General features: G+C 30.5%; 1 protein-coding gene and 1 non-coding gene across 2 annotated transcripts; both read left to right on the top strand.

The window, feature by feature from the left end:
* The first annotated feature begins 2,344 nt into the window (after positions 1-2,344).
* LOC116014008 lies at positions 2,345-2,887 on the top strand. The gene is made up of 2 exons (XM_031253990.1): positions 2,345-2,416; positions 2,537-2,887. The coding sequence occupies exons 1-2, from the start codon at positions 2,392-2,394 to the stop codon at positions 2,830-2,832; spliced, it is 321 nt and encodes a 106-aa protein (XP_031109850.1). The 5' UTR covers positions 2,345-2,391; the 3' UTR covers positions 2,833-2,887.
* Positions 2,888-13,819: 10,932 nt separating this feature from the next.
* On the top strand, positions 13,820-13,892 carry TRNAR-ACG. Its single transcript has one exon. It is a non-coding gene; the product is annotated as a tRNA-Arg (tRNA).
* The last annotated feature ends 1,852 nt before the right edge of the window (positions 13,893-15,744 follow it).

Below are 15,744 nucleotides of genomic sequence, written 5' to 3'. Positions count from 1 at the left end.
GGGGATATTTATATCTTCATTATGTTTTTCGTTATGGTTTAGAATTATATATATTTCCTATTATTATGTACATTGGATTGCTAGTGAATGAAATGAGAATTATCTCTTTACATCTTTGTCTATTATTTGTCACTCTTTCTCTCATATTTTATCCTGTAAAAGATTCATCAGTTAGGAGCTAATGGCAACAGACACAATTACAACATAATTAACATAATCTTTTTGTTTTCCTCATTTTAATCATATTCCCGTCCTATTTTATAAAGAGCCCGGCTTCGCATAACCATTGTCCATTAATGCCAAATCCCAAGCAAATAATTAAATATAATACTCACATAAACATATGTCCCCATGTGATTTCTGAAAAAAGAATTCGACGATAGTGAATAGTCCATTTCTGGCAGTATATCGGTACAAATAATCAAATGATAATTATATGGTTTCATGATCTTTCCTCGCAATTGACTCATGTTCCCTGGTCATTTTTTCTTTAATACAAGAAATTAAACAACGTGTTAAGTATTAGTTGTTATACCGTGGACCATGGTTGTGTTGAACTGATACTGTAGTTGCGCGGAACAAGGGTTATTTCATTCGTCTGGAACTGCAGTTGTGTTAAAAGGGAACTGCAGTTGCGCGAAATGGATACTGTTGTTTTTATTAATCAAAACGACATTGTTTTGATGTCGCAGTCCACAGTACAGTATATATAATTTGCGGTTAAGTATATAATAAAAATATCTTCTTCTTCTTTTTTGTTTTTGTACGAATTCCTCTTTCACAGTTGGCTCTATTCAGGATAGATCTAGGAATACCATTACGTGATGACTCTATAAAATGGTTAGAAAAAATTCTACACTAGCTAATACACTATCATTATTAATATGATATTCATAATTACATTTTATCACAATTAGATTAACTCTATGTATATTTTTAGATAAATCTGAATACGATGACACATTATTGAAACTTTTAGACTACATTGACTAGTTAGTTCATAAAAAAAAATTGTAATCTTGTGGCCATGATAAACATTTTGACCTAGTTTAAACACTCCGCAATGAATTACCAAGCTAAAGTTGGATTTGTAATCTTGTGGTTACCAAGCTAATGGTCTGATCAACTTTATGGGTCTTACTTTCCTTTTTAGTTTTTCCCAAAATGTTGTTCTCTTCCAAAAACTCTGTTCATCTATACTTTCAATTCTCAACCTGTTGAAGCAGACTCGATCTCATGACCTCCCATATAGGAGAGTCACTACATGTCATTTGAGCACAAAGTGCTTGGCGACTATTGCTTTCTTTATTACTTTTATTTAAGAAAGTGAAAAAGTAAGAGACATAATTGGAAAGTACAATATATTTACTTTAATTTCTTAAAATGTGTGTAAAGATAAAATTAGATAACCAATTTGGAACAGAAGGGGTATTATTTAAGTTATAGAATTATAGCTGCATCTACAATGGTTACGACAATACATCTAGCCATGTGACAGTGACATTTAATTTGATTCACCACTTGACCCAAACTATTTATTTATTGACTAGTTGCTTGACTTAGAGTTGACTCCATGCTGAATACTCGTCCTTCTATCTTCTCAGTTCCCACTATATATAAACAAAACCTAGCTAAGGCCCCCTCATTATCCCCTTTGCACAACTCTACTCTCATTACTTGCATAGATCTCTTTTCTCTAAGCTTCAATTCTCTTCCAAGCAATGAAGGCCAGTCAGCTCTTCCTTTAATCTCCTGTTCTTTTATTCTTTTTTATCCTAATATATTAGTATTTATGATTTATTTACCCATTAGTCACTATGTCAATAAGTTTGATCGTTTTTTAACCATTATGTGAATATAGGTCATTGATTATTATTTTAGTTTCTTAAACATTGAAGTATAAAGCATAATTCATGAAAAAATGTGTTATGTTTCAACTAAAAATTTAAATTGATAGTTAGATTATACGTTTATTATTTATATAGTATATTCAGGGGTAGATCTACAGTGTGACAGTTGTCCCCCACCCCTATCCCCATATATAGTATACTTTGTATGTATGTGTGTGTGTGTATGTGTGTGTGTGTGTGTGTGTATATATATATATATATATAATACATGATATGTTTAGAGATAGATATAATATACAAATACTAGTATTCAAAAGATGAGTTAGGTGAGATGGTAAGTTATGTTCTTAATTAGTGTAAGAAAGGTCAATGGATTGAATTTCAAATCATTTTGTGGTCTACATTGAGCAATATTTATGGCTAAGCAGCAGTGTTTGATGGGATTAGATTGGCTGATATGTATATGGTTTTTGGTTATTAATTTTGCCAGAAAGTTGTGGTGCAGTTGGAGTTTGAAGGTGGCCAAATCAAGAAAAAGGTCATGGGAAAGGTGTCAAAGATAAAAGGTGTTCAATTTTTTATTTCTACTTTTTTAGAACTAGCTAGCTACTCCGATCTGATCCATTCTTGAACTTTGAATATATAAATTAAAATAGCAATAATTATAAGTAAGTATAATTTTGCAGGGGTGAAATGTATTGAGATTGGGAGGGACAAGAAAATGACAGTAATAGGGGACATGGATCCGGTGTTGGTGGATAAGAAATTGAAGACGATATGTTCCACAAAGGTAGTGCATGTTGGACCAGCAGAAGCTGAGGTCACGACGGCCAACAATGGCGGCCAGGGGGGGATCGGAGTTCAACAAGCGCCGGCGGCAGTGACTACTGTAATACCGCCGCTACAACCTGATAACCCGTACTTTAATTATTATCAGAATCTCTACTATCCACCCAGTGCACCCCCTTGGCCATTTTACTAGTCACACATTATATTTCTCAAGTTTAAATGCATGCCATCATCCTATTCATCACTTAGCTTCAATCCTTTTTATTTTTGCTGCGTGCTGTGTTTAATTTGGTTTGGAAGTTGTTCAATTGAATCAATAATTTTAGTAATTTTTTTTGTTTACCAATTTCTTGATTCTTGATATTATTATCTACTAATCTACTATCTACTATTGTATGAGCCAATAAAGTTAAGCCTATAATGAAAACTAAAAAATGTCCCTCCAATTATTTGATAAAATGAATGGTTCATTATTTTGATTTTTAATTTGTATTTTTATTTGCTTACTTTACCCTCTATTATATTATTTTCTTCATTTAAATACCTCATATTCCAATCCATTAGTATAAACTTTAATATATAATCGAATATTCCATTAACTATTTATTCTATTAAAAAATATGCAAGAAAATGATTTCCGTAATAAATAGTTATCATTTGAAAACTTATAAGATGAGGGGTAACATTGAAAACTATTTGTATTAGTATAAGAAAGAGAACATAAGGAGAAAGTATTTAATGCAATCTATTAAGTATTAACACATTTTTATTATTGTTATAATAATCCTAACATTCTTATAGTGTTTATTATATTTTGTAGATTACATTTTGATTATTGATTTCTTCATTTTCTTGTAATAATTTTTAAGTTAAATAGTTGAAAATAAATATATAAATTTATAAAACTAATTTAGAAAGAAAATATAAATTAAATGAGTTGATATATAATTTTTAATATTTTTTTATTTTTTTTTATTTTTAGGACTATAATAGGACCGGAATTTACTTTTTGTTTCTGAATTCTGACCAGTCTAAAAAATTAAATGGGCTAATGACGGGCCACACAAGCTCGGCCCAAGCCCACCTGTTTGACACCTCTAAGAGTCTAAGGCAAAGTGTATCTTTTTTTTTAAAAAAAATGTACAAATAAGCCATCCAACTATTTGAAAAACATCAATCAAGCCACCCAATTGAAATAAGCTCCAAACAAATTCACGAACTTGGAAAAGTATTGCAATGGCATTTTAGCATATACGTAGTATATAACTTACCGATTTGTGCTTACTAGGATTGTCACATGGATTTAAAAGTACTGTTGCAAAAATCGGCCGTCTAGCGCCTAACTTGACCGAGTTAACTCGCCCAACTCGGTAGAATTAGCTGAGTTAACTCGGGCGAGTCGGTCTTGCTAATTTTTTTTTATATTTATATATATTTAAATTTATTTATTTATATAAATAAGAGAAGTAAGATATATATATATATATATATATATATATATATATATATATATATATATATATATATATATATATATATATATATATATACACTCAGCCACAGAATCCCATAAATCACAATGAGGAACAAAATTAGTGCACGTTAAGCACTCTTGTAGGCGATTAGGATTGAAAATAATTTATCAGAATTATAAATACCTAATCGATGCTGATATATATAATGTATGTATTTTATATATAATATAATTTTATTCGTTTTCAAAATAAAAGAAAAACTCTCCCGACAGCTAGAGCCAAAATTCTTGATTCGGGTATGATGTTTGGAGTTTCTTTTACGCAGTAATAAGTTGTAATATAATGTGTAGGTATGCTTTTTAAAATGATTATAAAATGCCAACAACATTATATTTTTTTCCTTAAAAAATACAAGCAAATAATGTCGTGCTATACATTAAGATAGACTTGTTATCTTTAATGAATAAATTAAATCAACAAATGCAATATAAAATATTTAAAATATCATTAATTAATTGAAACATATCGGTGGAAGAAGATCTATCTAGTACTATACTATAATATCTATATACAGAAACTAGTTTTACCGGCGCAGTACGCGACTGATTTAATATCCAATATTTGTATTTAAATAAGTAATTCAATGAGTCTAAAAAAAAATAAGTAATTCAAAGTATATCAATTCAAGATTATATATAAGAAGTTCACTATGGTTGGCATTAAAATTAATGTTTAATTTACACTTTTTTAAAAATAATTATTTAAATACTTATATTAGTTAATATGACATTGGTAGTAGGTTGGAATTACTTTAAGTTTTGTTAATTCACTTTTGGATATGTTTGTCATTCATTTTAACCAACAATTCGCATTATATAGTCATAACTTTATTGGCTTTCATTTATTAGTAAAAATTAAGAGAAATTTTAACTTTTACTATTAAAAATAGAATCGTAAATAAACAAACAATGAATTTTTTTTTCTACTGATATTTGCCTTCTAACATTCCCGATTCATAAAATCAAACAAATATTCGTATAAACTAATTTATGCAATAACTAAATATAGAAAAAGAAAAATTGTAAGAACTCGTGAATAACACTATAAAACCACAGTATGAATGCAATCTCACGATTTACAACTGCAAATTGGTAGTTTCTTTATTTAATATATTGTGTCATGGGTCTCTGTCACTTTGGAAATGAAGGAAGAAGTAGCATAGTAAGACAACCTATTAAATAGTTTTTCAGCGTGCCTTAATTGTTCTTCCACTTCATTTTAATTAATTAATTTATTTATCTTATCATTTTTAATATATATTTTTCAATATTATCGACCTAAATTCTCCTATCTAGCCTTAAGAACTGACTAATTAACGTTTACATTTAACTAACTGCGTCCTTGTAATTTCAATTATTGGCATATTCTCTCGCATTCACATCTGTGACGTGAAAGAACCCAATGGGCAGCTCATCAAGTGACAAGTGAACTTTCTTTAATTTGTGAGAAAAATTTTTGAAAAAATTCGAGTTCGATTATTACAAGTGATGATTCTCCTTGGGCTAACTACTTGGACCATTAAACTGACGGGAAGACCCGGTGAATTTACCCAAAAAAAAAAAAAGTCTTGGACGTGAAAGATCGATTGGTCTATAGAATGAGAATATAACAATTTGTTAGTTTTGCGCCTATTGAACACCTGGAAAATAATTTCATCTCGGAATAATTTTTTAGGAAAACTAAATAATATTTTTTATGTTACCATGAAAATATAACAACTAAATTATGTAAAAAGTTATTTCAAACATTTAGTTCTTTTAATTTTTTTAATATCCAATATACCTTACCACATATAAACATAAAAAATATCATATCCAAACACAAACATATCGGGGTGTTTGTTAATAGCTACGGGGTGTTTGTTAATAACTGTTAGCTGATTGGATTATTGAGTTTGACTAGTTGATAGCATTAGCTGATTATAAAAAGCTAAGATGTTTGGTAAATTTCACATGCAAAATTACTTTATCAAAAAGCTGATCGAAAAAGATGTTTTTTTGAATTTTAGTGTTTTGAAGCAATAAAACTGTTACAAAAAGTCAATTAATCAAATATTCATATTAGTTGTTTAACCACGTCAAACATCTAATAGTAGTCAAACAAGTCAGGATTGACTAATAAGCTAACTATGTTATCAAACCGGCCAACATCTTACCATTAACTTATATTGACTTAGGTATATAAAAAAAAAATTGGAGTTAAATAGAACACATTAATAAATTATATGCCAAATAAATTTAAGTTTGCAACAAAAATANTATATATATATATATATATATACACTCAGCCACAGAATCCCATAAATCACAATGAGGAACAAAATTAGTGCACGTTAAGCACTCTTGTAGGCGATTAGGATTGAAAATAATTTATCAGAATTATAAATACCTAATCGATGCTGATATATATAATGTATGTATTTTATATATAATATAATTTTATTCGTTTTCAAAATAAAAGAAAAACTCTCCCGACAGCTAGAGCCAAAATTCTTGATTCGGGTATGATGTTTGGAGTTTCTTTTACGCAGTAATAAGTTGTAATATAATGTGTAGGTATGCTTTTTAAAATGATTATAAAATGCCAACAACATTATATTTTTTTCCTTAAAAAATACAAGCAAATAATGTCGTGCTATACATTAAGATAGACTTGTTATCTTTAATGAATAAATTAAATCAACAAATGCAATATAAAATATTTAAAATATCATTAATTAATTGAAACATATCGGTGGAAGAAGATCTATCTAGTACTATACTATAATATCTATATACAGAAACTAGTTTTACCGGCGCAGTACGCGACTGATTTAATATCCAATATTTGTATTTAAATAAGTAATTCAATGAGTCTAAAAAAAAATAAGTAATTCAAAGTATATCAATTCAAGATTATATATAAGAAGTTCACTATGGTTGGCATTAAAATTAATGTTTAATTTACACTTTTTTAAAAATAATTATTTAAATACTTATATTAGTTAATATGACATTGGTAGTAGGTTGGAATTACTTTAAGTTTTGTTAATTCACTTTTGGATATGTTTGTCATTCATTTTAACCAACAATTCGCATTATATAGTCATAACTTTATTGGCTTTCATTTATTAGTAAAAATTAAGAGAAATTTTAACTTTTACTATTAAAAATAGAATCGTAAATAAACAAACAATGAATTTTTTTTTCTACTGATATTTGCCTTCTAACATTCCCGATTCATAAAATCAAACAAATATTCGTATAAACTAATTTATGCAATAACTAAATATAGAAAAAGAAAAATTGTAAGAACTCGTGAATAACACTATAAAACCACAGTATGAATGCAATCTCACGATTTACAACTGCAAATTGGTAGTTTCTTTATTTAATATATTGTGTCATGGGTCTCTGTCACTTTGGAAATGAAGGAAGAAGTAGCATAGTAAGACAACCTATTAAATAGTTTTTCAGCGTGCCTTAATTGTTCTTCCACTTCATTTTAATTAATTAATTTATTTATCTTATCATTTTTAATATATATTTTTCAATATTATCGACCTAAATTCTCCTATCTAGCCTTAAGAACTGACTAATTAACGTTTACATTTAACTAACTGCGTCCTTGTAATTTCAATTATTGGCATATTCTCTCGCATTCACATCTGTGACGTGAAAGAACCCAATGGGCAGCTCATCAAGTGACAAGTGAACTTTCTTTAATTTGTGAGAAAAATTTTTGAAAAAATTCGAGTTCGATTATTACAAGTGATGATTCTCCTTGGGCTAACTACTTGGACCATTAAACTGACGGGAAGACCCGGTGAATTTACCCAAAAAAAAAAAAAGTCTTGGACGTGAAAGATCGATTGGTCTATAGAATGAGAATATAACAATTTGTTAGTTTTGCGCCTATTGAACACCTGGAAAATAATTTCATCTCGGAATAATTTTTTAGGAAAACTAAATAATATTTTTTATGTTACCATGAAAATATAACAACTAAATTATGTAAAAAGTTATTTCAAACATTTAGTTCTTTTAATTTTTTTAATATCCAATATACCTTACCACATATAAACATAAAAAATATCATATCCAAACACAAACATATCGGGGTGTTTGTTAATAGCTACGGGGTGTTTGTTAATAACTGTTAGCTGATTGGATTATTGAGTTTGACTAGTTGATAGCATTAGCTGATTATAAAAAGCTAAGATGTTTGGTAAATTTCACATGCAAAATTACTTTATCAAAAAGCTGATCGAAAAAGATGTTTTTTTGAATTTTAGTGTTTTGAAGCAATAAAACTGTTACAAAAAGTCAATTAATCAAATATTCATATTAGTTGTTTAACCACGTCAAACATCTAATAGTAGTCAAACAAGTCAGGATTGACTAATAAGCTAACTATGTTATCAAACCGGCCAACATCTTACCATTAACTTATATTGACTTAGGTATATAAAAAAAAAATTGGAGTTAAATAGAACACATTAATAAATTATATGCCAAATAAATTTAAGTTTGCAACAAAAATATCTAACATAGAAAACAATACAAAAGAAAATTGCCCAAATTTCACATTACCCTTAAATTTAATATTTACTAAATTGATCTTTAACTGATGACCAAATTTAGAACAAAATCAATAGTCAATGGATTATTTATAATCAAATTAAAAGTCGAGTATGAAAGTTAGTAAAAATCAATAGTCAATAGACCATTTATGGTCCAATTGAAAGTCCAAGATAAAAATTGATAAATGTCAATAGTCAATAGACCATAAAATGGTCCAATTGAAAGTCGAAGATAAAAATTAATAAATGTCAATAGTCAATAGACCATTTATGGAATTAACTCTTTAAATAAATTAATAAGTTATAATATAGCTGATTGGATTGGATTTGAAATTCAATAATAATAATAATAATAATAATTATTATTATTATTATTATTATTATTATAATAATAATATGTATTTTTATTATATTAACATATTTTTGTTAGATAACAAGGAAACTTGCAGCCACTAATTAAACATGTAAATTTGATAAACCTTATTAATGTGTAATATTCTACAAACTGTATAGGAGAGATAACTGTTTAACTGCAATAGAAAGACATTGTGTGACAACTTGATTGGCTTGACTAAGAAGGTGTTAGCAAAAATTAAATATGTGATCATCCAAGTGTGAGAATTATGCTCCACCCACTTGGCTACTATTTTCAAAGCATGTTAAAATATTATTAATTAGTGATTCGACAGCCCCACCTTCACCATTTTATCTAGCCAAGTCAACATATTTTACAATTTAACTAATGATGTTAATAATTTTGGGGAGGTTAGACAAATAATTTTTAGCTTATAGCTGATAGATGCTAGTTGATTGGATTAGTTTGTTTGACTAGTTGATAGTATTAGTTGATTGTAGAAAGGTGTTTGGTAAATTAGTCGTTAACTGAACATGTAAAATGACTTTTAAAGGTATGAGTGTATTGTATTATTTTAACCTATAAAAACATTAATAATAGTAATATTATAATAATAATAATAATTATTATTATTATTATTATTATTGTTATTATTATTGTTAGTATTAAAATAGAATTTATCAAAAAATAAATAAGCACATGTTCACAGGTTTAGGAAGCCAGTGAATGCTAATCACGTCTTCCTCAGGCTTCCTAAGCCCATTGCTAATACCTAACAGTAATAGGCAATGAGCTTATGAGCCACGTTGACGGGCTCAAGCACCCCGTTTTTTAGTACCATGAAGAGACAAGGAGAGTAACGAGACTATTGAACCCGTCTGGACAGTCCTTATTTTTTAAAAAATTATTGAAGGCGTTTTGGAGAATTTTTTTTTCTCAAAAACGCTGCTCAAAGCAACGTTTAGGATTTTAACGTTATGGAGCAATAAGTAGCTTCAAAACGCTGATTAACCAAACACTTTTTTTGGTTGGTTGGACTTGTCAAAATGCTAAAATGGCTTATCAACTAAAATTTTGGCTTATATATCAACCATTTACCATACACCACATATTCTAATTTTATTATACAAGGGCTAAATTAAACATTTTACAATAATATAAAGACAAATTGAGTACTTAAATCTTTATAGTTGCATTAAAATTTTGACTAATCGAGGGATAAATACATAACATGAAAATTATGTGTTTGCAGTTAATATATTATGTATCTGCTGTTAACAGATTATGTGTCTATAAATAAATTGAAGGCACATAATATGTTTACTGGATACACATAATATAATATGTAATTAACATATTATGTGTCTGTGGTTAATATATTATGTATATTTAGTTAACATATTATGCCTTGTTTGACATACATAGTTCATAAGCTGTCTTGAGGTATGAGTACGAGGTAAATATTTACCTTAAAATTCATGAAAGAGTGATTAGACCAAAAATAAATAAACACACATAAATTTAAATAAAAAAAAAACTTATTATTTTATAATAAAATAAATATATCGTATAAAGTATCACTGCAAAAAAAATTTTATATCTAAACTATTAATGTAATTGATTACACTTACCTATCTCATGATATTTAAGTTAGAACCATAATATTATCGCAAATTTTACTGTGGACCAAGGTCTACAATGGATTGTAGATCATGCATCAAAACGACGTCGAACAGACGGTTGAAACGGCCTCCATTCCGTGCCATTCACTTTCAGTTCATATATACTGCAGTTACATTTCAACATAATTGCAGTTTCATTCAATATTATACACTCAAATATGTGAACTTGTTATTCAGTTTACTTTCAACACAACTACAGTACAGTTTCTTTTATAATACATTGCAGTTTCCTTTCAATACAATTACAATATCATTTCGATATGACTACAGTTTTATTGAACAATATACAACTAAAAATGTGAAACTGTTATTCATTATGAGTTTATATACACTGTAGTTACATTTCAACACAACTACAGTTACATTGCGGTAAAATTACAGTTTTATTCGATAATATGAAAACACAAATGTGAAACTGTTATTCAGTATCAGTTTATATACACTGCAGTCAACGCAACTACAATTACAGTTCGATATAACTGCATGCAGTTTCATTCGATAATATAAAAATAAATGTGAGGCAGTGTATCTTTGAGATGAACTGTAACATCAGTTACGGAGCTCCGTTACGACTAACGGACATCGTTTCTCCCACTTAATTACTGAAACGACGTTGTTTTGTGACCATGGTATCACACTACCATGGTCCACCGTATAACTACTGTAATATTTTTGCAACTTTATATTAGATATACATTATTATTATTATTTTGGTCTTATTAACCTAAGATATAGAAAACATCATTTTCAGCATCTTCTGTCCAAATTCCCAACATCACCCACGCAACCTCTGCTACACTTCAACCCCAACCCCCATCAACTTCGTCAACCCATTCATCCATATTTATATACAACTCATAGGATACCTTCGATGAAAGCAAGGAAGTGTAAACACAACACACATTTCTAGGCCAAGAAAGACACACAAACCCTCTATTTTTCCTAGAAACTAAAGCCGCCATGGGCAAGAAATCCCTCAAAATATCCAAGAATCATCATCCTCATCATCATCGTCAAGCTGAAATTAAGAAGCCACAGCTAAACAGCTCGATCAAAGTCCTGAAACCCAAAGTTTACATCACACACTCCTCAAACTTCAAGACCCTCGTCCAGCAACTCACCGGCAACGCCTCTCCGGTGTCTTCTCCGGCGATCCCACCAACGCCGATAGCACATAATCCTAGGTACCAAGAGCCTACCCTAGACGAGTTGTGTATGGACAATAATAATTCATCTTTTCATGAAATCCCCGTTGATATTCCGTGCATGGAAGAGACTTTCAACATGGTTTATGAGTTCCCAGAGCGCAACAATTTGGAGCCCTGGGCTTTTGCGACGGATAATCTATGCTCTTATGACAATTCTGTCGGTTCATGCGACGATGATGTCTGCGGCGTTCCATTCATATCTCAACAAGAATTAGGGCTGTCTGTGTTCGATTACGACATATGTTGTTCGTACGATGATTATCCAATAATCCAGTACTAGATACAGACTTCGATTCCATCGATCATGTACGTAGGTGATCGAGTCAGTCCGGTTCACGATCGCACCTAAAGAATATTATTTGGTTGAATTTCTGAGGTAAAATTGTTATAACTTGTGATTTATATTCTATAGGTGAGACTGTGAACCAGATTATTATTGTTGTTGTTATATAGAATTCGATCTAGGAAATGAGCATGTTATATATGGGTAGAGTACATAAAATACAGGTTCTACTGTATGTAGTGTGCATATTTTGTACAGAGATGAGAGATACAGATAGTACATACAACTATCTTTTAATTTTGATATTTTATCAAAAAATACTATATGTACTTTTATTCTATATTTTCAAGTCTCAACTTTTATTCTCTCACTCAAATTCTTGACGTAGACAATTATAATGGGCCCTCTTTATTTCATAATCACATTGATTAAGCTAAGTAATTTAATATGAAGTCAATGAAACTTATGAAAGTGTGGCGTAGTTTCTTTAATTTGTTAATGAAAATGTGTGCATATATATTATATAAAATTTCGTATTTTGCAATATTTCGTAAAGCTTAAGGAATATTATTGAAGCAGTAGTACAGTTAGCACTGGCCACGATTAATATACTAAATGGAAAATGTATTAGAGATCAAATCACAATAATCAAAATTTAATTCCCCCTTCCCTTTTTTACAAAAGAAAAAAAAATTTAATTGTATCATTTTTATTTTAATTTACTGTGTTAAATTACAACCTTAGTTCACATCCAAACTGAAATTTTACTTTAATTTTGATGCTATGGTATATATAATTGTATGATCTAAACACCACTATATTATTATAAGTTGAGCAAATTTATGTACTATTAAGAAACTATGCATCATAGCCCCTTGATGAGAACAATAATTATGAAATAATCTTATTATTGAGCAATTCATGATGATTTAAAGTACATGATGAAGAGATGTATTTATGAAGATATTCAAAAATCAAGATAGGAATGGTAAATGGTTATATTCTTAGCTAATAATATAGGGGGAAGGAGAATGAATTCTAATGTGCCTAGAATACAGAACCCTAATACCTTTAGCCATCTGGTGTAGAACTTGAACCCGTGACCCGACTCTGATACCATGTGTTAGGATCAAACACTCATCACTACGCCAAAAACTATAGCTCATAGCGAAAGCGTAATTAACTTTATTGACATATACCACCACATATTCAAGAGGTAGGGTGCTAGGTTCGTCCCTTCAGGCTTTCGCCCAACAATCCCTAGCCACATGGTGCTGGACTTAACCCTTCATCGGCCTCTATCCAACACAAATTGCTTTAAAATGTTGTTTAAAAACTGAGAGAGTCACTTCGTGCTACTAGATTACAAGATCATTGACCTTCTTTTATTTAATTGTCCTTTAATTAAATAATATCAAAGGAGAAATTATAGGAGGTAAAAGTATACAGAAAATAAACATTTTTCTAAATACAAATTCCACACTAGACTTGGTCATCTTTCGTACATTAGGGTGTATGAAACATCGTTTAAAGACCGAAAACACTATCAACATCAAGACTCCATGGCCCAATGGATAAGGCGCTAGCCTACGGAGCTAGAGATTCTGGGTTCGATCCCCAGTGGAGTCGGTTTTTATGTTCAGCATTACACTCCGTCCAATACCCCCCTATGAAACATACTTTAAAAATAAAAAAGTGATCAATTTCACCAACAAGACTCCATGCCCAATGGATAAGGCGCTAGCCTACGAAGTTAGAGGTTCGATCCCTAGTGAAGTCGGTTTGGTTTTTATAATCAGCATTACACTCTGTCCAATGCCCCACAGCAGCTTCATTTATTCCCCACTGTGATGATAATCTAGGGGGTAAATGAGCCGAGCGGCGATCAACTCAAGCTCTTTAGCCGAGCTCGAGCTCTAATATCTTAGGCTCGTGGCTCGACGAGCCGCTCGCGAGCCATATATATATATATATATATATTAAATTTATAAAATTAAAATTTGAAATATTAAAAATTTAAAATCAAACAGGTTAAATTCGAGCTCAAAATTGAACTTGAATTTGAGTTCGAGCCTAAATTCAAGCTTGAATTCAAATTCGAGCTCGAGATCGAGCTCGAACAAACAAGCTGCTCGCGAGCAGCTCGAAAATTACCGAGCTCGAGCTCGAGCATCAGTTCTCAAGCTCGATCGAGCTCGAGCCACCCAAGGCTCGAGCTCGGCTCGGTTCGTTTACACCCCTATGATAATCACCCCTATGATAATCTATGCTGGCCTTACTCAACCATTCTCGAAAGAGCCAATTTTTTGGGTTTTGGTTAGGGACCTAAACTAATCTAGGCGAGAGGTTGGACCAAATTGGTGGTGAAATTGGACTAGGAAGCGATTGTCAAGATCACGGTTAAAGATTTTTTTTAAATTGGTGGTGGAATTGGACTAGGAAGCGATTGTCAAGATCATGGCCAAAATTTTTTTCATCAACCAGAATATCAATACTATGACGGGCAAATGAAATAGGATGATTGCAAGCCTGAAAATAGTAAGGATTGTTCATGTTTGGAGAAAGGGACCAAATGTGCTGACATACTTGTCAACTCGGGGGTCTTCATGGGGAGTAAAATTGAGGAAGGGAATAAAGAGTTGATAGTATATGTAATAGAACTCTATTTTGTTCAAACTATTGTGAAACTGGATGAATCGTGCATGAACAATGTATCGTTTACAATTCAGGAATACAATATAATAAAAGAGAGATGAGAATACATAGAAAAACATTAATCCTTTATAAATTAATCATCATTCATTATAATATATACAAGATATACAGAGTTCTAGTATAACTACAATAGATGAAAATGTATTATCATTGTATAATACTTTTAGTATTAATGTACACATATATTTATTTAGGGAAAGTAGTCAAATAGGCTCTCGAACTTTAGCCGAAAAGTCAATTAACCACCTAAACTTTTTAAAGGTGTAATTACACCCATCAACAATTCATTTTGATCCAATGCAACAAAAAAAAATAATAAAAATCGGTAATTACCTACTATCACAAGTCATTAGAGTTCCAACCACTCTTCAACGAAATTTCAGGTAAAAAAGTAATCGGCGACCGTTAGAGAAGGAGACCAAGGTCGCCTTCTCCGTAGAGAAGGCGACCACCGGGTCACCTTTTCAGGCGAGAAGGCGACCACAGTGGTCGCCTTCTCCGGTTGAGAAGGTGAGCACTATGGTCTCCTTCTCCGTGACCAACAACCGTACGCCGGTCGTCGGTCACTTTTTTACCTGAAATTTCGTCGGAGGGTAGCAAGAACCCTAATGACCTGTGATAACAGGTAATTAACCAATTTTTGGGCTTCATTGCATCAAAATGAATTGTTGATGGATGTAATGAAACTATATTATATCTAAAATTAAATTAAATAACATGTCACATATATGGAGTGTATATTGTCAAATGAAACTGTAATTGAATT

The sequence above is a fragment of the Ipomoea triloba genome, chromosome 1, assembly GCF_003576645.1.
Source record: "Ipomoea triloba cultivar NCNSP0323 chromosome 1, ASM357664v1".
Taxonomy (NCBI): domain Eukaryota; kingdom Viridiplantae; phylum Streptophyta; class Magnoliopsida; order Solanales; family Convolvulaceae; genus Ipomoea; species Ipomoea triloba.
The sequence above is the reverse complement of the archived record's forward strand: the minus strand, read 5'-3'. Positions and strand labels throughout refer to the sequence as shown.

Coding starts and splice junctions, on each gene's coding strand:
- LOC116014008 (XM_031253990.1), top strand. CDS start 2,392: ATGGGAAAGGTGTCAAAGATAAAAG. Junction 2,417..2,536: donor AAAGGTGTCAAAGATAAAAG/GTGTTCAATTTT, acceptor ATAATTTTGCAG/GGGTGAAATGTATTGAGATT.